The sequence below is a fragment of the Sinocyclocheilus grahami genome, unplaced genomic scaffold (assembly GCF_001515645.1).
Source record: "Sinocyclocheilus grahami isolate Dianchi unplaced genomic scaffold, SAMN03320097.WGS_v1.1 scaffold1321.1, whole genome shotgun sequence".
Classification (NCBI taxonomy): domain Eukaryota; kingdom Metazoa; phylum Chordata; class Actinopteri; order Cypriniformes; family Cyprinidae; genus Sinocyclocheilus; species Sinocyclocheilus grahami.
Window position 1 is genome coordinate 202,754 of NW_015506500.1, and position 25,234 is coordinate 227,987.

The 25,234-nt window shown below is 38.7% G+C and overlaps 1 protein-coding gene across 1 annotated transcript; it reads left to right on the forward strand.

The window, feature by feature from the left end:
- Window positions 1-693: 693 nt before the first annotated feature.
- On the forward strand, window positions 694-22,873 carry LOC107569191 (band 3 anion exchange protein-like). Its single transcript, XM_016255206.1, has 16 exons — window positions 694-869; window positions 1,954-2,089; window positions 13,494-13,560; window positions 13,714-13,756; window positions 13,928-14,112; window positions 14,474-14,684; window positions 15,713-15,916; window positions 16,928-17,076; window positions 17,753-17,947; window positions 19,286-19,534; window positions 19,642-19,731; window positions 19,932-20,098; window positions 21,418-21,659; window positions 21,758-21,927; window positions 22,078-22,251; window positions 22,793-22,873. The coding sequence occupies exons 1-16, from the start codon at window positions 701-703 to the stop codon at window positions 22,871-22,873; spliced, it is 2,532 nt and encodes an 843-aa protein (XP_016110692.1). The 5' UTR covers window positions 694-700.
- The last annotated feature ends 2,361 nt before the right edge of the window (window positions 22,874-25,234 follow it).

Sequence of the window (25,234 nt, forward strand, 5' to 3'; positions counted from 1 at the left end):
TACATTATAGATCCAAATTGTTTGCATGTTGTAAATTGTTTACGTTAATACTATTTTGTGCTCTCTACAGTAATGAAGAAACACAAAATTACTTTGGTTTAGTGTTGGGGTTTTGATTTCACATGCATGTTTGCTCATAAATATTATTTCTAGGTCATTTATTTCATAGGTCATGTTGGCTATTTTGCATGCAGTATCAAAGAAAAAAAATGTATATAATGTATAATAAAATTTCAATTCAGTACAGTTTACCATGACTCTAATGTGATTGTCTGTGAAGTTGTTTTGACTTGACTTGATTAATATGACACACAAGCACACAGACACGCTCACTGATAAGTTTCCACATTTGCATTCTGGCTTGTGCCACTCACACTCCTGGTGTTTGAAGGGTAAACATGAGCTTTAATTTATCAGTCATCACTGGACAGGAAACACACACACACACACACACATGTCACACCAGAGGTCCAGCCATCATTGTCCACATCTCTGCTTTGAATTATAACATCCAGTAGAGCAAGAAGGACACTTACAGATATTACATGACATCAAGTTGTAACGGACATAATCTATTTTTACTTGATCTGACCATGTAAACCATCAAAATATACATTCATTGTGATGTTTAGTGTACTTACATATAATAGTAACAGAATAGTAATAGTTTATTGTTATCTGTGGTCAGGCATATGTGGAAATGAATGAGTCGGTGAAGAACCCAAACCAGCAGAGCTATTGGCAGGAGATGGGCAGATGGGTGGGCTTTGAGGAGACCTATGATGTTGAAGCGGGCCGCTGGGGCCCGTCACACATCTCCTACCTCACCTTCAAGAGCCTGATGGAGATACGCAGGACAATGAACACGGGTGAGGGAATGCCTGCCCAGACTTGCTTTCAGTAGACTGTAAAGACTGTGTGTAGAAGCACTACCAGACATTATATAACATTATATACCTCTGTACATTACAATACATAATGCTTAATAGATATTTATATATTATTAGTTATTATTGGATATTTCCATATACACTACCATTCAAATATGTTGGGTTGGTAAGGCCTTTTTAATGTTTTCAAGTCTCTTATGCTCACCAGAGCTGCATTTATTTGACCAAAATGCAGTAAAAACAGTAATATTCTGAAATATAATTCCAATTTAAAAGAACTGTTTTCTATTTAAATATATTTTAAAGTGTAATTTATTTCTGCAATAGAAAAGCTGCATTTTCAGCATCATAACTCCAGTCTTCAGTGTCACATGATCCTTCAGAAATCATTCAAATATACACTGATTTTTCTGCTCAAGAAACATTTGTTATTATCAATTATCAACATCAAAATCAATGATCAAAAGCAGGATTCTTTGATGAATAGTTCAATCAAAACTAAAAATTATTTGAAATTGATTTTTTTGTGACAATGTAAAAGTCTTTACTGTCACTTTTGATCAAATCTATGCATCTTTCATTTTTCTTAAAACAAAACAAACAAACAAAACCTTACTGAAACTTTTACACGGCAAAGTATCTTCATTAAATAGTTTATAGATCGGACACTTTTAATTTACCTGACATTTTTACAGTAGCTTTCAGAAACATAATCTGTTTAACATAATCAACAGAATTATGTATGTGTTTGCTAATGACTTATTAATGAAAGTTAATAAAGGTCCCAGTCCTGTTCAGACAGGGTTAGCATGGTTATTAGCTAGTGTGGAATGTGAGCAAAAATGTAACTTCACTACACGGGCTCAGATGAGATGGTCATATAGTTAGTGTCCTGAAAAACCAGCTCAACCTGAGTTCTTCAGCTGCATCCTTAGTGTTTATGTTTACTGTAGTAAAGCTCAAGCTCAGTCAGAGCACTCCTCCTCTCTTTTGCCTTCCTCTCTCTATTGTCTTATCTTTTCTTTCTTTTCTCTTTGTTTTGTTTTGGGGTTTCTTGGATCAGGTTTAATTATGCTAGACAGAGAGGAGAAGACGCTCTCCAGTGTTATTGAGAAGATTGTGGATGCCCTGGTTAGCAAAAAGGATATTCAGCCAGGGGACAGAGATAAGGTTCTTCAAGCATTAATGCACAAACAGAGGTACTACACACATCAAACATTTTGACATAGAAATACATACATACATGCATACATACATAAATCAAGGTGGACATAATTTAAATGTTTTACGCCCTCGTGTACTGAGCGAAAGCGCTTGCACGTGCAGAACGTGTGTGTGTGTGTGTGTGTGTGTGGAATGTAATTTGAAACTCTGAATTTCTCACCACAATGGACAATAGGCCTACCGTTTATTATATCTAGTTTTATATCGATATATTGATATACAAATGTTCCAAACTCGTCTGAAATTAGAACATAGGGTAAACTGCTGCGGGATGAACATAAATCGTGCTTTATTTTATGCTATATTAACCCATTCAAATTAACTCATAAACCTTAAAGCGGATTGCCTTCCTGACAGATGCGTGTGCTGTTTAGTGCATTTGAGATGCATCTGTCCATGTAGTACTGCAGTACATATATACATACAAGGAATAAATTCTTGAAATATATTTGATTTAGTTTACAGATAAACGAGAAAAAACATCTCTAGGTTACGTATGTAAGCATGGTTCCCCGAGGGAACGAGACGCTGCGTCGAGAATCGCTTTGGGAACGCCCCTGCGTGACTGCGTTCTGAAGCACGTGTAAAATCAGTGATGTGAGCACCAGGAAGTATAAAAGTGCATCCGGTAGAGCGCAAGTTAGCTTCGATGAAGTAGCGCCTGGAGGGATGCAGGGAGTATGGCAAAGAGATGCAGCGTCTCGTTCCCTCGGGGAACCATGGTTACATACGTAACCTAGAGACGTTCCCCTTCAGGAACTCGAGCTGCGTCGAGAATCGCTTTGGGAACGAGAATACCCACTGCGCCATACTACAAAGTCCCTGCCTGTGTGTATATAAGATCAGAACTTGGGAACCTGGGGTAGATGCCAGGTCTAGGTTATAGAAGCAGACAAAAGTGTGCGGAGAGGACCAGCCCGCCGCAGCACAAATGTCCTGCAAGGCCACACCCAAGTTGACGGGAGGCCAGAGGACTCGTAGGCTAGTGAGATGGCCTCGACCACCCACCTACTCATAGTCTGCTTGGTCGCCTGAGATACTTTCTTTGGTAGACCAAAGCAAACAAAGAGCTGATCTGCCTTACGCCACGGGGCAGCTCTGTGTCTGTAAGCATCCAGTGCTCTAACTGGACAGAGCAGATTAAGCCTTTCTTGGCCTACTTCCTGGAACAGAGGAGGACAGAATGCCTGAAGTACTATGGGCCCTGGCAAAGAAATGGGCACCTTAGGGACATACCCGACCCTTGGGTAATTAATGCTGTGGCCACTCAGCCACCGCTGCAAGGGTCTCATGTACAGCAGGCCAAAAGGTATCACGTTGGACGCCGCTGCATCAAACCCAACAGCCTCTGAAACTGTTTGACTGGCCTTCTCTTACTCTCTTGACTGTTGTGAGGATTGACTTGATACGAGCAGGAGACAAACGTGCCTGCATCGTGGTAGAATCCCACACCATGCCCAAATAAGTGGTTCTCTGTAGTGGAGAAAGTACACTCTTCTTGGCGTTTAGTCTTAACCCCAGCTCTCTCATAGGGGCGAGGACGACATCTCGATGCCGAGCCGCCATCTGCTCCGATCGAGCTAGTATCAACCAATCGTCGATGTAATTGAGTATGCGGATGCCCTGGAGTAGCAAAGGAGCCAGAGCCGCATCCACACACTTCGTGAAAGTGCGGGGTGAGAATGACAGGCCAAAGGGAAGAACTCGATATTGGTAATCTTCGCCCCCGAAAGCAAACCTCAGGAACGTCCAGTGTTGAGGAAGAATGGAAACATGGAAATAAGCGTCTTTGAGATCTATCGTAACAAACCAGTCCTCGAACTGGATTGGAGAATCTATCTACTTGATAGTGAGCATCTTGAACTGAAGCCGTTTGATAGCGCGGTTCAGAAGACGGAGCTCTAAGATCAGACGCTACCCCCCATCCTTCTTCGGAACGATGAAGTAACGACTGTAAACCCCAGACGCTCGAGAGAGAGAGAGGAGGAACACGTTCTATGGCCCCCGAACCCGGACGCTCTCGAGAGAGGAGGAACACGTTCTATGGCCCCCTTCCTCAAGAGAGTATCTACTTCTTGTTCCATTACCTGAGCCTGCTCGAGGGGCCACTAGTGTGGGAATGACCCCATTGAAACGAGGCGGACGAGAACCGAACTGGATTCTGTAGCCTTTCTCTACAACCTGCAGGACCCATTGTGAGATATTTGGTAGAAGTTTCCACGCTACCAGAAAATCTACTAAGGGAACCAGCCTCTCGAGGCTGGCCTCTGGTTTTATTAGAGGAGCCAGTTCGGTGCCCTGAAGCGGATGACCGGCAGGGAACAACCGACCTGACTGCTGTAGCCCCTTCACTTGAGGGGGCGAGCTCTCCTGTGCCGTACCGTTGCCGGGGCGGCAACTGGGATTTTCGCTCGTCGGAGCTCACTGAGCCCTGAAGCACAGAGGGTGGCAGGGGTATCAATGAACCTCCGTGAGGGCACTGAGGAGGATTGGGCACCGTATACTGAGGTGTTATCCTTTCCTCCCCAGGTGAGGCTGCCCTCAGGGACTTGACAATGGTGGCGTCAGGACCGTTTAGCTGAGGTCCTCTTAGACAAAATAATGGTCCGCAGATCCGTTTTTCGGTCTAGAAGACCCCGACTGAGAGCGTCACACCGACCCCCGATCTTTCTGTAGAGGGGTGCGGGTTGCAACGCTCTGTTTTTGAGACTGGCGATACGAGGAGCTTGACGGCTTGGGCTTCTCCTGCTCAGCAGCCCCATGGGCCTGGGAGCGACGAGAGAAGAAACGTTGGAACGCCGCCGCTTGCTTCTTATCTTGCATTTCAGACCGATTCAACCACAGATGCCGTTCCATGGCCACCATAGCTGCCATTGAACGGCCGATAGCTCTGGCCATTTCTTTGGTGGCCCGGAGGGACAAATCTGTGACCCGACGCAGTTTGGCTACTACGTCGGATTCCTCCTCCTCCCTGTCATCCAGGTCCCTGAGCAGGTCAGCCTGGTATGCTTGTAACACCGCCATGGTGTGCAAACATGCGCCAGCCTGACCTGCCGCTGTTGGGAAGCTTTCCCAACCAGACTCGATGTCAGCCTAACGGGCCTGGTGGGAAGCTTCGGGGCCTTCAGGGACGATGCTGAGGATGGGGAGAGATAGCTCGCAAGCGTCTGCTCCACCACTGGTATCACCCCATATCCCTCATCATTCAGCCCCACGATGTTGGAATACTTCGAGACTGTGGGGCTGTAAATATGGGATGAGTATGGTTGTTCCCACGATCTTGACACCTCAGCATGGAGATCAGGGAAAAATGGAAGGCCCCATCGTGAAGGCTGTGATCTGGATTTCAGAAAACACTCGTCTAATTTACTTTTAGGACGAGCGTCCTGTTTCTTGGCTGGCCAAGCGATATTTAATTTGGCTACAGCATGAGTCACAACCTCCACGAGCTCCTCGTATGCAAGGGACTGTGGTGGCGAGTCCACAGTCTCCTCTGCCTCGATACTCATCACATCCATCTCCCCGGAGGAAACCGCAGCATGGGCTTCCGATCCCTTAGAGGGAGCCGTGGATCTAGTGGGTGAGGACCGAGAAAAGGACGAGCCCGTCTCGGATCCCTCCGCTAAATCCACCTGCGATCCCCACGACAACAGTCTACGCTGTGCCCCTGCAACAGCGGGATCGCGAGCCTGGCCGCTCTCATCAAACACAGCCAGGTGAGAGCGGAGCATACGCAGCGAGAGTAACTCGCAGTCATGACAATCAGCCCCCTCGAGAGCTGACCGTGCATGCTCCGCTCCTAAACAAACAACACACAGATCGTGTGTATCCCCCGCTGCCAGATAGCGTGGGCAGGGAGGAACACAACGTCTGTAATGCCGTTCGCTCGCCATAGACTTTTGCTTAGACTTTGACATTTCTTTTCTTTTGAATGCTTGTGGACTGACAGACAACAGTAAATAAGACTGACACATACACAGAGCGATACTGAAGAGCAGAACCTAACTTGCGCTCTACTGGATGCGCTTTTATACTTCCTGGTGCTCACGTCACCCCGCTCATGACGTCTCGCTGCTCCATTGGACTGATTTTACATGTGCTTCAGAACGCGGTCACGCAGGGGTGTTCCCAAAGCGATTCTCGACGCAGCTCGAGTTCCTGAAGGGGAACAGTGCGACACGTAACGTAGCCGATATATGCTGAGTTTCAGTTCATTTTTGAAAGGAAACTCAAATGGCAGAAAGCCACATCCTATTTGTTTTCTTTATTTTACAAAAGCACAATGTTTTGTTTTCATTGTGAGTGTACACAAATAAAAGCATACCTTTATACAGTGATGCATTATTAATAAGGCAATAAGTGTTTAAAGTTGATTCTGCTGGTATAAGGAAACAGTGATCGTGCCGGCACGCACGCACACACACACACACACACACACACATCAGTTCCAGCATTGCTAACTTGACAGCGCAGTTGGTACTTTATCAAAATAAAATAGAGTGAACCAAACATCAGCGTGCCGGCCTCTGTGTCACCGTTGGAACGTGACTGTAGTACAAAGCCTATAATTTACATAATAAATAATAGTTTAGCATTCAGATACGTTACATCACAAATATGGAAATATTATGGAATATTTGGATTTGTGCCGAATGAGAGAGGTAGGATACACGAGCACAAAGCTCCATTTCGCAGACAGTTGAGTGCACAAGCCTTTAAAGTATACTCCTTTGTCAGGCTGTGAGAGACGCATTCAGAATCAGCACATAGTCACTGTCTAGTGGGCTTTGTTTTCAAGTGCGCAACTCACGGCATTCACTGTTCTTCTGCTGGCGGCCGGTTATCAAACAGCGTTACATTGCTGCGGGTATTCGTTGTAAGGCCTCATGCACCGAACCGAGATGTCCGTACCGTGATGGTCGGACGGCCAGCTCTAGGAAGGGTTCTGGTCGTCCCAAACGTCTTCCATTTAAGGATTATGGAGGCCACTGTGCTCTTGGGAACCTTAAGTGCAGCAGAATTTTTTTTGTAACCTTGGCCAGATCTGTGCCTTGCCACAATTCTGTGTCTGAGCTCTTCAGGCGGTTCCTTTGACCTCATGATTCTCATTTGTTCTGACATGCACTGTGAGCTGTAAGGTCTTATATAGACAGGTGTGTGGCTTTCCTTATCAAGTCCAATCAGTATAATCAAACACAGCTGGACTCGAATGAAGGTGTAGAACCATCTCAAGGCTGATCAGAAGAAATGGACAGCCCCTGAGTTAAATATATGAGTGTCACAGCAAAGGGTCTGAATACTTAGGACCATGTGATATTTCAGTTTTTCTTTTTTAATAAATCTGCAAAAATGTCAACAATTCTGTGTTTTTCTGTCAATATGGGGTGCTGTGTGTACATTAATGAGGAAAAAAAAAGAACTTAAATGATTTTAGCAAATGGTTGCAATATAACAAAGAGTGAAAAATGTAAGGGGGTCTGAATATTTTCCGTACCCACTGTATATATATATATATACTAATAGGGGTGGTATACTAAACTTATTGCAGTATTCCACTGTATTGCATAGTAGGGCTGTCAAAATGGCTGAAAAACTACATTCGAATTTTGTACTTAAATATTATCAAATGCATAATTTCAGTTAGGGTAAAGAAAAGCTTTTGTCTTCTCTCCTGAGGCCACAATAGGGTGTATCATTCAAAGAATCATTCATCTCGTGCGCCGCTGATAAGGCTGCCTCCTTAACGCACACCTAAAATTTAAATGCAACGTTTTTGCATTAGAATGTGGATTTTTATTTTAAATTCGACAAATATTCGAAATTAGATTTTTTTTTGACAGCCCTATTGCATAGGTAGGCCTATAACATTTGAGTAGTGAATAAGCCAAATACAAGTCATCATGATCTCTCACACGCACACGTTTACTGTACAAATGCTACTGTTTGCATTTCTAGTACAACCCTCTTTCCTTAGCTCAAGTAGGCCATGCAAACCTCTAGCCTATGCCACATGCACTGGAATATGTATTACATTCAGTATTGGGGAGATGAGTCTTTTTGGGAAAGATGCAACAAGTTTTTCACATCTGGATTTGGGGATCCTCTGCCATTCCTCCTTGCAGATCCTCTCCAGTTCTGTCAGGTTGGATGGTAAACGTTGGTGGACAGCCATTTTTAGGTCTCTCCAGAGATGCTCAATTGGGTTTAAGTCAGGGCTCTGGCTGGGCCATTCAAGAACAGTCACAGAGTTGTTGTGAAGCCACTCTTTCGTTATTTTAGCTGTGTGCTTAGGGTCATTGTCTTGTTGGAAGGTAAACCTTCGGCCCTGTCTGAGGTCCTGAGCACTCTGGAGAAGGTTTTCGTCCAGGATATCCCTGTACTTGGCCGCATTCATCTTTCCCTTGATTGCAACCAGTCGTCCTGTCCCTGCAGCTGAAAAACACCCCCCCAGCATGATGCTGCCACCACCATGCTTCACTGTTGGGACTGTATTGGACAGGTGATGAGCAGTGCCTGGTTTTCTCCACACATACCGCTTAGAATTAAGGCCAAAAAGTTCTCATCAGACCAGATAATCTTATTTCTCACCATCTTGGAGTCCTCCATGCGGGCTTTCATGTGTCTTGCACTGAGGAGAGGCTTCCGTCTGGCCACTCTGCCATAAAGCCCCGACTGGTGGAGGGCTGCAGTGATGGTTGACTGTCTACAACTTTTTCCCATCTCCCCACTGCATCTCTGGGGCTCAGCCACAGTGATCTTTGGGTTCTTCTTTACCTCTCTCACCAAGGCTCTTCTCCCCCGATAGCTCAGTTTGGCCGGAGGGCCAGCTCTAGGAAGGGTTCTGGTCATCCCAAACGTCTTCCATTTAAGGTTTATGGAGGCCACTGTGCTCTTAGGAACCTTAAGTGCAGCAGAAAGTTTTTTGTAACCTTGGCCAGATCTGTGCCTTGCCACAATTCTGTCTCTGAGCTCTTCAGGCAGTTCCTTTTGACCTCATGATTCTCATTTGCTCTGACATGCACTGTGAGCTGTAAGGTCTTATATAGACAGGTGTGTGGCTTTCCTAATCAAGTCCAATCAGTATAATCAAACACAGCTGGACTCAAATGAAGGTGTAGAAAGGATGATCGGATGATCAGAAGAAATGGACAGCACCTGAGTTAAATATATGAGTGTCACAGCAAAGGGCCTGAATACTTGTGATATTTCGATATTTCAGTTTTTCTTTTTTAATAAATCTGAAAAAATGTCAACAATTCTGTGTTTTTCTGTCAATATGGGGTGCTCTGTGTACATTAATGAGGAAAAAAAATGAACTTAAATGATTTTAGCAAATGGCTGCAATATAACAAAGAGTGAAAAATTTAAGGGGGTCTGAATACTTTCCGTACCCACTGTATATATATATATATACTAATAGGGGTGGTATACTAAACTTATTGCAGTATTCCACTGTATTGCATAGTAGGGCTGTCAAAATGGCTGAAAAACTACATTCGAATTTTGTACTTAAATATTATCAAATGCATAATTTCAGTTAGGGTAAAGAAAAGCTTTTGTCTTCTCTCCTGAGGCCACAATAGGGTGTATCATTCAAAGAATCATTCATCTCGTGCGCCGCTGATAAGGCTGCCTCCTTAACGCACACCTAAAATTTAAATGCAACGTTTTTGCATTAGAATGTGGATTTTTATTTTAAATTCGACAAATATTCGAAATTAGATTTTTTTTTGACAGCCCTATTGCATAGGTAGGCCTATAACATTTGAGTAGTGAATAAGCCAAATACAAGTCATCATGATCTCTCACACGCACACGTTTACTGTACAAATGCTACTGTTTGCATTTCTAGTACAACCCTCTTTCCTTAGCTCAAGTAGGCCATGCAAACCTCTAGCCTATGCCACATGCACTGGAATATGTATTACATTCAGTATTGGGGAGTAACTTGTTACATGTAACGGAATTACGGAATTTAATTACAAAATAAATGTAACTGTAATCTGTTACAGTTACTAAGAAAAAAATGTGTAATTAAATTACAGTAACTTATGAAAATGTTAATGATTACAAAGAGGGTTACATCCAGCCAGGGCCCTGACTTAAACCCAATTGAGCATCTCTGGAGAGACCTAAAAATGTCTGTCCACCAACGTTTACCATCCAACCTGGCAGAACTGGAGAGGATCTGCAAGGAGGGATGGCAGAGGATCCCCAAATCCAGGTGTGAACAACTTGTTGCATCTTTCCCAAAAAGACTCATGGCTTTATTAGATCAAAAGGGTGCTTCTACTAAATACTGAGCAAAGGGTCTGAATACTTAGGACCATGTGATATTTCAGTTTTTCTTTTTTAATAAATCTGCAAAAATGTCAACAATTCTGTGTTTTTCTGTCAATATGGGGTGCTGTGTGTACATTAATGAGGAAAAAAAATAACTTAAATGATTTTAGCAAATGGCTGCAATATAACAAAGAGTGAAAAATTTAAGGGGGTCTGAATACTTTCCGTACCCACTGTATATATATATATATACTAATAGGGGTGGTATACTAAACTTATTGCAGTATTCCACTGTATTGCATAGTAGGGCTGTCAAAATGGCTGAAAAACTACATTCGAATTTTGTACTTAAATATTATCAAATGCATAATTTCAGTTAGGGTAAAGAAAAGCTTTTGTCTTCTCTCCTGAGGCCACAATAGGGTGTATCATTCAAAGAATCATTCATCTCGTGCGCCGCTGATAAGGCTGCCTCCTTAACGCACACCTAAAATTTAAATGCAACGTTTTTGCATTAGAATGTGGATTTTTATTTTAAATTCGACAAATATTCGAAATTAGATTTTTTTTTGACAGCCCTATTGCATAGGTAGGCCTATAACATTTGAGTAGTGAATAAGCCAAATACAAGTCATCATGATCTCTCACACGCACACGTTTACTGTACAAATGCTACTGTTTGCATTTCTAGTACAACCCTCTTTCCTTAGCTCAAGTAGGCCATGCAAACCTCTAGCCTATGCCACATGCACTGGAATATGTATTACATTCAGTATTGGGGAGTAACTTGTTACATGTAACGGAATTACGGAATTTAATTACAAAATAAATGTAACTGTAATCTGTTACAGTTACTAAGAAAAAAATGTGTAATTAAATTACAGTAACTTATGAAAATGTTAATGATTACAAAGAGGGTTACATTAATATTTTCACACACATACAGATTTGATTGATTTCTTTCCCAAATTGCGTTGACTGCTCTAAAATATGAGACATCAATGTTTCAAGAGACAGATAGGACTGTCTTATTTATGACACAGAATAGGACACATGCATATTTGATAACTGTTTTATTTCCTATTTGGTTTATGTATATGCTTTATTTTTTAAGATTAACTGTTTTTTCCCAAGGCATTGTTAGATGTCAGTGTTTCCATATAGCTATCCAAAGATTTGTTTTCAAAATCAGTATCACAGCTATTAAACTATATCTTGTTATGATTTTAAATCTGTATTTAAACCTCAGAACAATCTCAACGTAAAAAAAGAGCTGCTAAAGTCTGGCTGTGCTTTAAAATCAAATTATTATCATCTTAATTCAAGTGATGAAGGATTTTGAAAGTCTGAGAGTAAGTGTTGAGTATACTGTAAGGTTAACCCTGCCTGCTTCAAATGTTTCAAAATGATTTACAGTTAAAAACATTCGTTAGAAATTTAGAAAAGTAATCAAAAAAGTAATCAAATGTAATCAGTTGCATTACTTTAATAAATGTTAAATTACTTATTACATTTTAAATAGGGTAACATGTAATCTGTAACCTATTACATTTCCAAAGTAACCTTCCCAACACTGATTACACTGAAAGTTAAATTTTCAAATGAAAATGGCAACATGATGGTTTTATAAAGTATACGTTATGTGCTTCATTTTCGCTGGAGGAAACATCTGTGGTGCGATGAGGGGTGAACAGTGAAAACTTAGGCTACAGTAGATGGGGAACCGATTGCTCCCCCATGATATTTTGTAAACTGTATTTATGACAAAGAACTGCACAGATGCAGATATTATAACAATCTATCGATAAACACACACCTTGTCCTCTGTTTGTCGCTCTGCGTCGACGCGGTCTGCGGATTGAAAAAGAACGCGCTAAAAAAACGGAGAGGAGCCGATGGAAGTCTGCCGCCATTTTCATTGTGGTGCGATGAGGGGTGAACAGTGAAAACTTAGGCTACAGTAGATGGGGAACCGATTGCTCCCCCATGATATTTTGTAAACTGTATTTATGACAAAGAACTGCACAGATGCAGATATTATAACAATCTATCGATAAACACACACCTTGTCCTCTGTTTGTCGCTCTGCGTCGACGCGGTCTGCGGATTGAAAAAGAACGCGCTAAAAAACGGAGAGGAGCCGATGGAAGTCTGCCGCCATTTTCATATTTAAAGGGGACTGAGGCGATCACGAATTCGTGTACAGTTTATGGAGCTAATCGCAAAATTTTAGGGGGGCTATAGCCCCCCTAAAAATGGCCAACGACACCCATGCAGTAGGATAAATACAGTGTTGGTAGCATAATTGGGAAGTCGTGGCCTAATGGTTAGAGAGTCGGACTCGTAACCCAAAAGTTGCGGGTTCGAGTCTCATACCGGCAGGGATTGTAGGTGGGGGGAGTGAATGTACAGCGCTCTCTCCAACCTTCAATACTACGACTGAGGTGCCCTTGTGCAAGGCACCGAACCCCCAACTGCTCCCTGGGCGCCGCAGCAAAAAATGGTTGCCCACTGCTCCGGGCACAGTGTGTGTGTGTTCACTGCTGTGTGTGTGCACTTTGAATGGGATAAATGCAGAGCACTAATTCCGAGTATGGGTCACCATACTTGGCCACATGTCACTTCACTTCATAATCTGATTGGTAGCATTATTTGTCAGAACACCAGCCCGCCCATGTGCGGCAAACAGACGGAGCATAATAATTTTGACTAAAATACAGGCTACATTTTGCTAAAATATTTTAGATCCAAAAGTTCTCCCATTTATAGCACCATAAACTGCAGTACGAAGAGTGTTTTGCAGCCCGTTGCGTCATGACCGACATTATTAAGCCTAATTAAAAAGAAACGAGAAGCAATTTTGTGATGTTTTTCTCTCTGCTGTTGCTGTACCGAAAACATAACGAACCGTTACCAAGAAACGTACCGAATCATCATTTTTGTGCAGGCCTACTCACGTTACCTTGTAAGTAAAAATACAAGACTTTAATATACCAGTGTAACATTACCATAAGGTCCCACATTTTATGAGGTGTCTTTTGCTAAGAAGCCAGTTCACATTTAAAACCAATAATTTTTTTCTTTCTCTCTTTCCAGCCAGTCTGTAGAGACCCAGCCTCTGACTTCAAGTGTGGAAATTGAGAAATTCTCTGTCACAGAGAAAGTGAGCACAAGTTTTCTTGTTTTAACTGTTCTGAGTGTATCTTCGACATGTTCTCTGTCATTTATTTTCTAATACAATACAAATATAATACAAATTTGTAGTAATACAATAACATATCATTTGACATTTTTTTGACTATATTCTCAACTGAAGAGGGACACAGCTGGTACTGCAGAGGCCTCGATGGTGCTTGTAGGTGAGAATAGCATCCATTTCAGATGAATATTTTAATGACGACACTGAGTTTAACATTTTATAAGTCCAATTATATCGTTTACATTGAAAAGTTTGATTTTCACATGTTTCTGTTGGCAAGCATTGATTGTATTTTTTTTTACACTATAATGTGCTGGTTTGTGTGTGTAAGGTGCTCTGGAGTTCTTGGAGAGGCCTATGATAGCATTTGTGCGTCTACGGGATGCTGTGGTGCTGGAGTCTGCTCTGGAAACTCCTGTGCCTGTGCGGTTCATCTTCATCCTGATTGGCCCAACCACAACTGACATGGACTATCATGAGTGTGGCCGAGCGATGGCAGCACTACTTGCTGACAAAGTAAGAGCAAATCTGCCATCACTGCAACCGTTACCTTTTTAGATTTAGCGTGGGTTTTTTTCTATACATTAAAGAGATCTATGCAAACTGCTACTTAGGTGTATTTTAAAGAGAGCATACTTTAATGATTATGTTTCTTAACACACTTCTGGAATGGAAGTGGAATGTCTAATAATGCAACCATATTAATAATTCATGCCCTAGTGCATTCTACGATTAAAGAAAATGTGAACCACAAAACAATTTCAGCCTAACTTTTGATAAAGGAAATGAATGATAAACACAAAATTTTCAGATTTATTTGGAATATTTAACGTTTAATCTGTTTCTGTTTTGTTTTTCCTACACCTGTCTTTCACAGGTATTTAACCAGGCAGCTTTCCAGGCGCAGAGTGACCGGGAGCTGACTGATGCTGTGGGAGACTTCATGGACTGCTGCATTGTGATTCCACCCACTGAGATTCAGGACGAGTCCATGCTAACATCACTCATCCCCTTCCAGAAGAAACTACTGCAAGAGAGACTCCGTCCATCTGACCCCAAACTCCGCCTGGATGTCAAACCTCGCAAGCGTAAGGATACATACAGTACAGTACACACACTACAACACATGCTATAATAACTGTATAAGTGAATATACTTGCAGCAGGTCTTCTACTGCACATGCAATAGATCAGTATTTTCAGTTAACAATTGAACAGAAGTTTAAGAACTCAAGTGCTTCCTGGCAAACACAAATTGCATGATGATAAATGTGTTAATTACGTAAGAGTAATAAAAAAAATATAACCACAATCAGATTAAACTGCTAAATAATTGTAAAAGTAGTGATTTTATCTTCCTGAAATAAATAGCTAGAGAGTTTCTTTGATAAGGATGAAATTTGACATGATTGTTCTGGTTTTCTAGTGTACAAAATTTTAAGTTAGATGTAGAACTGAGGAAATAATGTCAATAGACAATACAGGCCACAACCAATAATTTAATTGGCTCATATCTGGCAATTGACTCAATGGAGCAAGATCATTTTTGGCATGACTGTATCTAGATGGTACATTTAAATTTTTGTGTAAATTGGATCTTTAAGCTAGGACACGTTGGGAAAAGTAGATTTCAGGAAATAAAAATGGGCTGAAATATTCCCCTAGCAAAAACTGAAAAGCATGTGATTCAGTAGTATTAAATATAAAATGTAACATTAAATATGAAATATTGATTACATTATTGATCATAGCCAGGCACTGTATACACGTACAGTACAAAAATGAAATGAAAATGTAAATTAAATGTGTGCACAAATCTAAATTAGCTCATTTTCACACAGAATAAAGACTTACTAGATTATTTCATTCTGCAGCATTCAAGTATTTTTGTATAATGACACTACACTATAAATCTCCCAGGAAACAAATTTGTCAATTTTTTTGGTTGTGCTAGTTTCTTAATGGAAGCCAGACAATAAAATACTCATATTAATATTGTGTGAAATAATGTAGAGTCATTATCACAAAATAAACCCCTTGGTACCTGTTGGGGTTTATTTTAGGAAAAATCTCAAAAGCAAAGCACAGACATCTAAAGCTAATCCATCTTCCCACAGCTTCAAAATCCTCAGGACCCCCTCCAGAAGATCCACTAGCACGTACTGGTGTTCCATTCGGTGGCATGATTAGAGACATGAAGAGACGGTATCAATACTATGTCAGTGACATCACTGATGCTCTGAACGCTCAAGTTGTTGCTGCCATCATCTTCATCTACTTTGCTGCTCTCTCACCAGCCATCACCTTCGGAGGTCTCCTTGGTAAGTATGTTTAGACTAAAGAAGGCTTCGTTGACGCTGTACACCAATCCCATTTGTTTCCCAAATCTGATCTTTATGACTGAGCAGCATTCACACTGTCAGGCGGTCACTGTCACAATGTCAGTGTGGAAAGAGAAGACAGAAAACTGGAAGTTTCAGAGGATTTACTGTACTGTGTGTATCCATTTTTCACACTCATTCACTGAATGCCACACAGTATATATTGTGAAAGAGTGAGCAAGTGATCGTTCGTTTAACATTACATGCACATCCCAAAAACCTATTTCAGATCTGATAGGACTTTTCAGACTAAGATGCATTTTCAAAAAACAGATTAGAATTTTGGATTTATGAAGCTTTATGAAGTTTTAGAAGTGACATTTTTGTTGTAAATGTTGTTGTGAAACTTTAAATTCCAAACTCAGAAATTCAGATTGAAACAAAAACTAGATCATATTATAATCTGAATATTTAAACTTGACCAAAAATGTTGAGAAATAAAAGAAAGAAAGAAAGAAAACACCTGCGGTTTAAAAACACAAATCTATAAAATATGCCAGAGGAAAAAAACAGTTTTGTTACATGTCTAGATATCCTTTCAATTCAAAGCAGCTAAATTTGACAAAAGACTTGAGAAGGTTGCATTACTGGATTTTACGGTTTGTTGTTTGACATTTCTATTGTAAAACAGTTGTCAAATATTAAATGTTTAGCTACTTACATCTCGCACCTTGTATTATTTCATACCTTAAAATGCAAGCACTGGAATTCATGTTTGCTGTCTGTGAATATTTAGATAAAAATGAAAAATTATAGCTTCAAGTTTTCAGATGAATAAACTTAGAACACCAAATACAGATGCTTTTTAAAGATATAAAATATGGCACAAATACATTTTGTTAAATGACAGATTCAAATGTATTTATTTATTTATTTTGGGTCACTTATCTAGTTCCACAATTTTTCATGTGCATTATTTACTCACATTATATACTGTACTTTTCTCCACAGCTGATAAGGTGGATAACATGATGGGTGTTTCGGAGCTGATGATCTCCACTTCAGTGCTAGGCATTATCTTCTGCTTGATCGCTGCTCAACCTGTACTAGTTATCGGCTTTTCTGGGCCACTGCTGGTGTTTGAAGAGGCCTTTTTTAATGTTAGTGTTTCAAAGCAGCTAAATTTGACAAAAGACTTGAGAAGGTTGCATTACTGGATTTTACGGTTTGTTGTTTGACATTTCTATTGTAAAACAGTTGTCAAATATTAAATGTTTAGCTACTTACATCTCGCACCTTGTATTATTTCATACCTTAAAATGCAAGCACTGGAATTCATGTTTGCTGTCTGTGAATATTTAGATAAAAATGAAAAATTATAGCTTCAAGTTTTCAGATGAATAAACTTAGAACTCCAAATACAGATGCTTTTTAAAGATATAAAATATGGCACAAATACATTTTGTTAAATGACAGATTCAAATGTATTTATTTATTTATTTTGGGTCACTTATCTAGTTCCACAATTTTTCATGTGCATTATATACTCACATTATATACTGTACTTTTCTCCACAGCTGATAAGGTGGATAACATGATGGGTGTTTCGGAGCTGATGATCTCCACTTCAGTGCTAGGCATTATCTTCTGCTTGATCGCTGCTCAACCTGTACTAGTTATCGGCTTTTCTGGGCCACTGCTGGTGTTTGAAGAGGCCTTTTTTAATGTTAGTGTTTCTCTCTCTTTACAACATCTATCTGAATACAGCATCAACCTTGTGTAATTGCTGGTCAGTTCATTTAAATTCTCCCATCATGCTTTTCCTCCTGGCTGAAGTTCTGTAAGTCTCAGGACATTGAGTACATCGTAGGCCGAGTGTGGGTTGGCGCTTGGCTGGTGGTCATCGTTGTGGTCATTGTTGCCTTTGAAGGAAGCTTCCTGGTCCGCTTCATTTCCCGCTTCACTCAAGAGATCTTCTCCATCCTCATCTCCCTCATCTTCATCTACGAGACCTTTGCCAAACTTGGCAGGGTACACACTATTTTATTTGATATTTTCATGTGTATTCTATTGTGTCTTTAACATGCAACAATTCCTGTTCTTTTGTATCTTTTGGCTTCATATATTTTGCAACATTTCATTTTTTTTCTTTTTTTTCAGGAATTTAGTTAACGAGAGACAGAGAACCATGATCAGCTCTTATCACATGCAAAATGCAAACGACCTAGAGAATATAATTTAATTTACTTTATCAAAATGTATGTCTCCTAATAGTTTTTCAACTGTAATTCCTCTAATACAAAATTATAGTAATTGATGGTGCTTGCTAAGGCAAATTAGCCTTAAAATGGACCAGCAATTGGACTCTTTTGCCTTGGGCTAGTAATAACCACCTAGCAATTTGTAACCACTCAGAACACTATAGCAACTACTTAGCAATGCGTGGAGTTTGCATGGACAAGCAATTTTCACAAAATGATACTAAACTCCAGTAGCTAACAGTAGCAAAGATGCTTCTTTTTATAACTTTATGTAGGCTATGTAGGTTAAATTTCTTGAGCATACAATACTGGTCAAAAGTTTGTAATCAGTAAGATTTTTTTATGTTTTTCTTATTTACTTACATTGTTCTTTGAAGCTCACCAAGGCTATATTTGATCAAAAATACAGTAAAATGTGAAATATTCTTACTTGTTTTCTGTTTTATATATATATTAAAATGTAATTTATTCCTGTGATGGCAAACTGAATTTTCAGCAGTTATTACTCCAGTCTTCAGTGTCACATGAACCTACAGAAATCCTTCTAATAATGATTTTGTGCTCAATTATTGGTGCTCAATTATTAATAATAGTTCTTATTATTAATGTTGATAACATTTTTGCTGCTTAATGTTAATGTGGAAACCACAAAACATATTTTTCAGGATTCTTTGATTGATTTGATTGATTGACACTTTTGATCGATTTAATGTGTCCTTGCGGAATAAAAAGATTAATTTCTTACTTACCCCAAAACTCCTGAATGGTAGTGTATCATGGCTTCCACAAAAATATCAGACAGCGAAAACCGTTTATAATATTGATAATAATAAGAAATGTTTCTTGAGAACCAAATTAGCATTTTAAAATGATTTCAGAAGAGTGACGTTACTTTTAAAAAGTGCTCAAATAAAAAAAGCTATTTGAAATTGTAATAAAATGTAACGGTGTTTTTAATTAAATAAATTAGCCTTAATTTGGTTTATTTAAAATGTTTTGAATTATTCACATTTTTGACCAGTAGTGTACTCGGTACTCACTCAAGACATTAATTTAATATACTATAATATTGTATAAACTTTTCTCTCCATTTCATCCTTCATTCCAGATTTTCAAAGAACACCCTCTTATCCTGAATTATGAGCATTTAAACACTACAGCTGAGGACCCTTGGCACTCAGTTAGCAGCTATCAGAGACTCCTGGACAATTTTACAGGCAATATGTCTGTTGTGAGGTCCATTACACACCGGCCTTATCCCAACACAGCTCTTCTGTCCATGTGCCTCATGTTTGGCTGTTTCTCTATTGCATACTACCTACGCATGTTCAAGAATGGCAAATTCCTTCCAGGCAAGGTAAATAGACCGATGCAGACTGTGATCAAAATTGGACAAACTGACTTTATAGCAGTCTTCACTGAGTAAGTTCCATTAATGTAAAACACTGAATGTTTGATGCATAGATTCGGCGTTTGCTTGGTGACTTTGGAGTTCCCATCGCAATTTTCCTCATGGTTGCTGTCGATATCAATATTGAGGATACATACACTCAGGTGTGCTTGTAAATATCATTTCATTCTAATAGAATTCTCATAGGAAATTCTTATTTTAATTTTAGATGAGAATTCTGAGTCTTTTTAGATCGATGATGGGTAATGGCTGCCTTTAGACAGATGACACTTTTATGATACCAATTCAGTTCCAGTTCTATAAAGTTACCGTTTTGACCTCTGACCTTTGACTTGTGTCACAGAAACTGGTGGTGCCTAAGGGTCTTCAGGTGTCCAACCCTAAGATGCGGGGATGGTTAATCAACCCTATGGGTGAACACAAGCCCTTCCCCATATGGCTGATGTTCGCCTCTGTTGTCCCAGCTACTTTGGTCTTCATCCTCATCTTCCTAGAGTCTCAGATTACCACGTGAGTGATGTTTTCTGAAGGAAGATGACTGAAGGTTCTTTATTGGTTGATGCTTCCATGAAGAATCTTTAACATCCATGGAATCATCCTATTGCACAAAATGTTCTTTATAGTCAAACAAAAATAATTGTTTTTGTTTGTTTGTTTTTAAGAATCATAAAAAAAGTTCTTTGTGGAACCCAAAATGGTTCTTTTACCCCCTTTTGGAACTTTTACTTTTAAGAGCACAACATAACAAAATAGACCAATCAAAATATATTTATTATATTTTAAGTAAAATGTGGAGTACTTGGAAGCTTGTTTCCTCCACAGGATGAAAAAATAAATAAAATAGGCAACTGTGACTTATTATTGTTTCATCTTCTCTGAGAAGAAAAGACAGAATTGTGAGATATAAACTAGCAATTTGGAGAAAAAGTTGTAATTGTAAGATTAAAAGTTTTAGTTACCATTTAAATTTTTTATTCTGTAGGAAAAAATGGGGAAAAAACGGAATAGTGAGATGTAAAATCAGAATTATGAGGAAAAAAGTTAGTGGGATATAAACTCAGAATTACAAGATGTAAACTTGGAATTGAGAGGAAAAAGTCATAATTTTGCATTTATGTCTCACAAGTATGACTTTTTTTCCCTCAGAATTGTGAGTTTATATCTTGCCATTTTTTTAAATCAGAATTGTGAGATAAAAGTTGCAATTACCTTTTTTTATCCTGTGTAGGATGATACAGTGTGGCAAAAATTGAAACAAAGATATTCTCTTTGAATAATGATTTGATTTATTGGTAACACTTTAGGGACCAATTCTCACTATTAACAAGTTACTTATTAGCAACATATTGGCTGCTTATTAGTACTTACAAGCCACGTATTCTGCATGACCATATTCTACTTCCCAAATCCTACCCAACACTTAACTTAACAACTACCGGTTACACTTTATTTTAAGGTGTCCTTGTTACAGTGTAATTTTACATTTAAGTACTGAGTAATATTAATTAACTACACGTACTTATATGGTTGGGTTAGGATTAGAGTTTGGCTTAGGGTTGCTGGCTTAGGGTTACTTGCATGTAATTGTGCATCATTTATTGTTATTATAATAGTAAGTACATGTAACGTGTAACAAGAACACCTTTTAAAATAAAATGTTACCCAGCTACCTTACTATTAATGTGGAGCAAATTAGGAGTTTGTCGAGGCAAAATCATAGTTAATGGTTTGTTAATAGTGAGAATCGACCTTAAAGTAAAGTGTGACCGATTTATTTATAATGATTTAAGTTCTAAACTAATCTTTTCACTTGTCTCTTGTTTTTCAAGACTAATTGTGAGTAAACCAGAGAGAAAAATGGTCAAGGGTTCTGGCTTCCACATGGATCTTCTCATCCTGGTGAGCATGGGAGGTCTGAGTGCCATATTTGGCATTCCTTGGTTGAGTGCCGCAACTGTAAGATCCGTATCTCACGCCAATGCCCTGACTGTCATGAGCAAGGGCCCAAAACCTGAGATTGAGAAGATTCTGGAACAGAGAGTCAGTGGAGTAGTGGTGGCTTTGCTTGTCGGTATGTTGACGAACTTCTAAACTTCTTCTAAACATGGTTCTCACAATACTGCACTTTCTTATGGTACATTAACATCTTCTTTGTCTGTCCTTTTGCAGGTCTGTCCATTCTCATGGAGCCCATTCTAAAAATGATTCCAATTACAGTCCTGTTTGGAATCTTTCTCTACATGGGAATCACATCCCTCAGTGGGATTCAGCTTTGGGATCGAATGCTGCTCCTCCTTATTCCCAAAAAGTATCACCCAAATGAGCCTTATGCTACAAAAGTATGTGTCTCTCAGAAGTTCTCACATCTTCCATTAATCTGTTGGAGTGCACTGCATTTCAGTTTTCCTTCGTGTAAATGTTACATTCTCATGGCTGGTTGCCTTTTGCATGTAAAACCAATTGATCCTGGTCTCTGTCTCCCTCTGCAGGTCAGCACCAATAGAATGCATGTATTCACTGCTATCCAGACCGTGTGTCTGGCAGTCCTGTGGATGGTTAAATCCAGCCCTGTGTCACTGGCTCTACCATTCATCCTGATACTCACCATCCCTCTGCGCATGTTCATGACTGGACGACTTTTCACTGAGCAAGAGATGAAATATGTAAGTGGTGCACTGACTGAGACTAAACAAAATGTTAATTGCAAGTTAAAGGCAAAGTGCATTAAACTTGCCATTGCATTTTCAAGCTATTCAAGTTATATATATATATATATATTAAAATGTAAGTTTCAGCATCATTACGCCAGTCTTCAGTGTCACATGATCTTTTAGAAATCATCCAGGTTTGTTTGATTATTTTCAGTTATAATTGGTCCTCAATTATTAATAATGGTTCTTATTATTATTAATGTTGAAAACTCTTTTTGTTGCTTTAATATTTAAGTGGAAAACATGATACATCTTTTTCAGGATTCTCTGGTGAATAGAAGGTTCACTGGAACAGCATTTATAAATGTCCTTACTGTCACTTTTGAACAATTTACCGCATCCTTGCTGAATACTGCATATACAGTATTCATTCAGTTATAAATTCACTCTTATTCATATGCCTAATATGTAGAAAATGCAAAGCGGCAAAATGTCAATTTTATCAATTAACATATCTAAATAATTTCCTTTCTACCTAATATCTTCAATACAGCTTGACGGCGATGATGCAAAGGCAACATTTGAAGAGGAGCCGGGAGTGGATGTGTATTCTGAAACACAGATGCCTTTATAGATCATTTTCCTGGAACCAAACTCATTTTTCACAATCAACTTTTTAGAGTGCATCCGCAGCATAAAAGATTTTGACAAGATGATGCCCAACTTCAACCCCCGTTTCATGCCACTTTGACAAAATTGAGGAATTAAGTTTTAGTATTGTTTTTTGGTGTGTTTGGGGGGAGGGGTTCTCTGTTAATTGTTGTTATAATGGTCCATTACAGTTCTTACAAGATGACATATCATCATGACATGCAAAATTTGGATGTACATTCAAGTTCCTTTTATAACATTTGCACTGACATTCATTAGGTACTGCATTATGAAAATACACATAGAACCAGCACATCACAAAGATATGATATTGCTCTTGCATTATAAAGAAATAAGATTCACTTCTTCCTTAATATAAACTAAAGATGTGCTATTACCGGTCTAGACGTCAGTGAATGACTTAAACCTAAATCTACATCAAACAAGCTTATTTCCTTTCCATGTTACAGACACATAAGACAAACAGCCAATGTTACACAGCATAAATGTGAAATATTTAAAATATATATATATAATAAATTCTGAAAAAAATATGCCTGATAGTTTGTTGTTTTTCTGTATTATCAAAACTGTCAAAAATGATATAACTTATTGGAGCCTACGGTTACCTCAACATTTCAGGTGCAGCTCGTCATTCACACTAACAAACCAATTAATTTTTATTGAAAATCGGTTGTAAAAAACATAGAAACGTATGGTACTCTGATGATCAATAATATTTAGAAGAGCTTTAACCAATATTCTTTTATTATTTACCATATGCAGAATTATCTAACATTAATGATAAACTAATTCACGTAAAAATCTGTTGCATATTGCAGATATACAGTTAGGTCCATATATTTGGACACTGATACAATTTTCATAATTTCGACTCTGTATGCCACCAGAATAGAATTCAAATGAAACAATCAAGATGAAATCGAAGTGCAGGCTTTAAGCTTTAATTCACGGGACAAAAATATAACATAAAATGCTTAGGAATTACAACCATTTTTATACACAGTCCTCCCATTTCCGGGGGCTCAAATGTAATTGGACAAATAAATATGATGATAAACAAAATTTAAATTTTTTTATATTTTGTTGAGAATCCTTTGCAGGCAATGACTGCCTTAAGTCTGGAGGCTTAAGGCTTTGCCAGGTCTTTACTGCAGCTGACTTCAGTTGTTTGTTTGTGGGTCTTTCTACCTTTAGTTTTGTAAGTGTGAAATGCGTGCTCAATCGGGTTGAGATCAGGAGATCATTATATAACTGTAACTTGAATATGTTTTGGTCAGCAGCTAAAATAATTAAAAAAATTGTGCCTGTGTCCAAATATATATGTACCTAACTATTCCCTATAGGTTGCCAAGACTTGTAAGTAAAGAAATAAATAACCAGATAAAATAAATTAACATAATACAAATAAACTTTTAAAGGAAAAAGCAAATACAAATCATTAAAAAAATGAAAAATGTATACATAAGTGAATAAATAAAATGAAACAAATAAATAAATAAGCAAGCAAAAAAAAAGTAACACAAAGGCACTTTCAAATGACAAAAACAAATCTCCTAACGTAATTATTTTCAATGAACTTAATTTTAAACTGGAAGAAATCCTCTGATATTTTTGAAAGGTTTGATATTTTGTTACTATATTTCATATGCTCTATGTATGCATGTTGGTCAAAATTTATATCTAATTAAAAGGCTAAGTTAAATCTGCTCCTAATATATAGCGATGGTGAGTCTTTGAAGAGAGGGTTTTTGCTCATCAGTCATTCTTGAGACGTGGGACAAAACAGGTCCAGCAAGGGTAACTGCTACTAGCTTTAAAAATATATATATATATTTTCAATTTTAAATGCCATGAGGGATTAATAATAGAATGTGTTTAACACAATTATCACCTTCAATTTAATGTTCTCATTATTATACCAAATCTGTGTTTCTTAATGTCCTCTCACTACATCTAAAACAGTGTGTCCACAGAGAAGGGTTCAATCATTCATATGCAATAAAATGAATAAACATGTTTTTTAATGATGAAAAAGAGCTTTTTTTTATCAAAAGCAACACTTATATCTCCTATCAAAGCAAGGTTGTTTTTTTAATGACACATGCATGTTTCATAAGATTTTAAAGTTACGTCCCCACTTTTTGTCAACACCGTCAGACATTCAATAAAATATCATAAAATCAGGGAATATCAGGGGCCGCTGTCACTCTAAAGGACCCCCTTGCCACAGTTCACCTCTGCAGCGTACATCAGTGTCAGACAGGCTCTGCTAAATTTTAGTTTTAGAATATTTTAAATCCTAATGTTAATATTTCCTGTG